At 71.8% G+C, this 823-nt stretch overlaps 1 protein-coding gene across 2 annotated transcripts in view; it reads right to left on the bottom strand.

The window, feature by feature from the left end:
• The window catches only part of GUCY1B1 (guanylate cyclase 1 soluble subunit beta 1), a 47,978-nt gene extending 47,665 nt beyond the window's left edge, over positions 1-313 (bottom strand). For both annotated transcript variants that reach the window (XM_029235486.1, XM_029235485.1), the window contains exon 1: positions 242-313. In XM_029235486.1, coding sequence (XP_029091319.1) covers positions 242-244 — 3 coding nt within the window. In that variant the 5' untranslated portion in view covers positions 245-313. The remainder of the gene's footprint in view (positions 1-241) is intronic.
• Between the last annotated feature and the right edge of the window lie 510 nt (positions 314-823).

Below are 823 nucleotides of genomic sequence, written 5' to 3'. Positions count from 1 at the left end.
GCTCGGGAGGCCGCGCGCACCCTGCCCGAGCTCGGGAGGCCGCGCGCGGTGCAGACTCCGGGAAGCCGGGCACCGGTCGCCCCCGCCGCGACCCCGGCCGTTCCGGTCTGCCGGCTCCGGACGCCGGCGAGCCGCCAGGCTGCTCCGGGCCCCCGCGCGTCCGCGGCGCTCGGCCGGTCCCCTCGGCGGCCAGGCCCCACCGGCCGGCGGGACGCGCGGCCCGGGCGCCGAGAGCACTCACCATGGTGTCCGCGCCCGCTCGGCCGAGCGACCCAAGCGGCAGCGCCCGGCCCGGCGCGCCCCGACGCCCCCCCCCCCCCCCCGCGCCCGCGCGCCGAGACCCCGGCTGCCACCGCCCCCCGCCTCCCGACCAATCCGCGGCCGCGCAGCGCAGGGAATTCGGTGGCTGCGGTGCCGCCCCTCCCGCTGACGAGCTTTCGTTTGAGGCCGCGGCAGGGACGGCGGAGCAGCCGTAGCGGCTCCGCGCACCAATTCTGGGGCGGGGAGATGCAGCTGCTGGCGTCCTCCCACCAAACGTGTTCTTATGCAGAGGTCTGCCCCGGGGGGGGGGGGCACCTACTAATAAGGAGGGGTGTGTGTGTGTGCGTGTGCGTGTGTGTGCGCAGACTGAGGGTGGGCGTGTGCGTGTGCAGACTAAGGGTGTGCGTGTGTGTGTGTGTCTATCTTGCAACGCACACGCCTTGAAAGGAATACGCCCTCGTGGCCAGCATCCTCCTGTTTAGTGTAGTGCTGCAGATAAACGTTTCCTCTGTGGCTTGTGCCCTCAACATCGTTTACAGCAAACTGAAAGCTAGTAAGACTG

This window comes from Monodon monoceros, unplaced genomic scaffold (genome assembly GCF_005190385.1).
Source record: "Monodon monoceros isolate NGI ecotype Baffin Bay Population unplaced genomic scaffold, NGI_Narwhal_1 Super_Scaffold_20, whole genome shotgun sequence".
NCBI classification, from domain to species: domain Eukaryota; kingdom Metazoa; phylum Chordata; class Mammalia; order Artiodactyla; family Monodontidae; genus Monodon; species Monodon monoceros.
The sequence above is the reverse complement of the archived record's forward strand: the minus strand, read 5'-3'. Positions and strand labels throughout refer to the sequence as shown.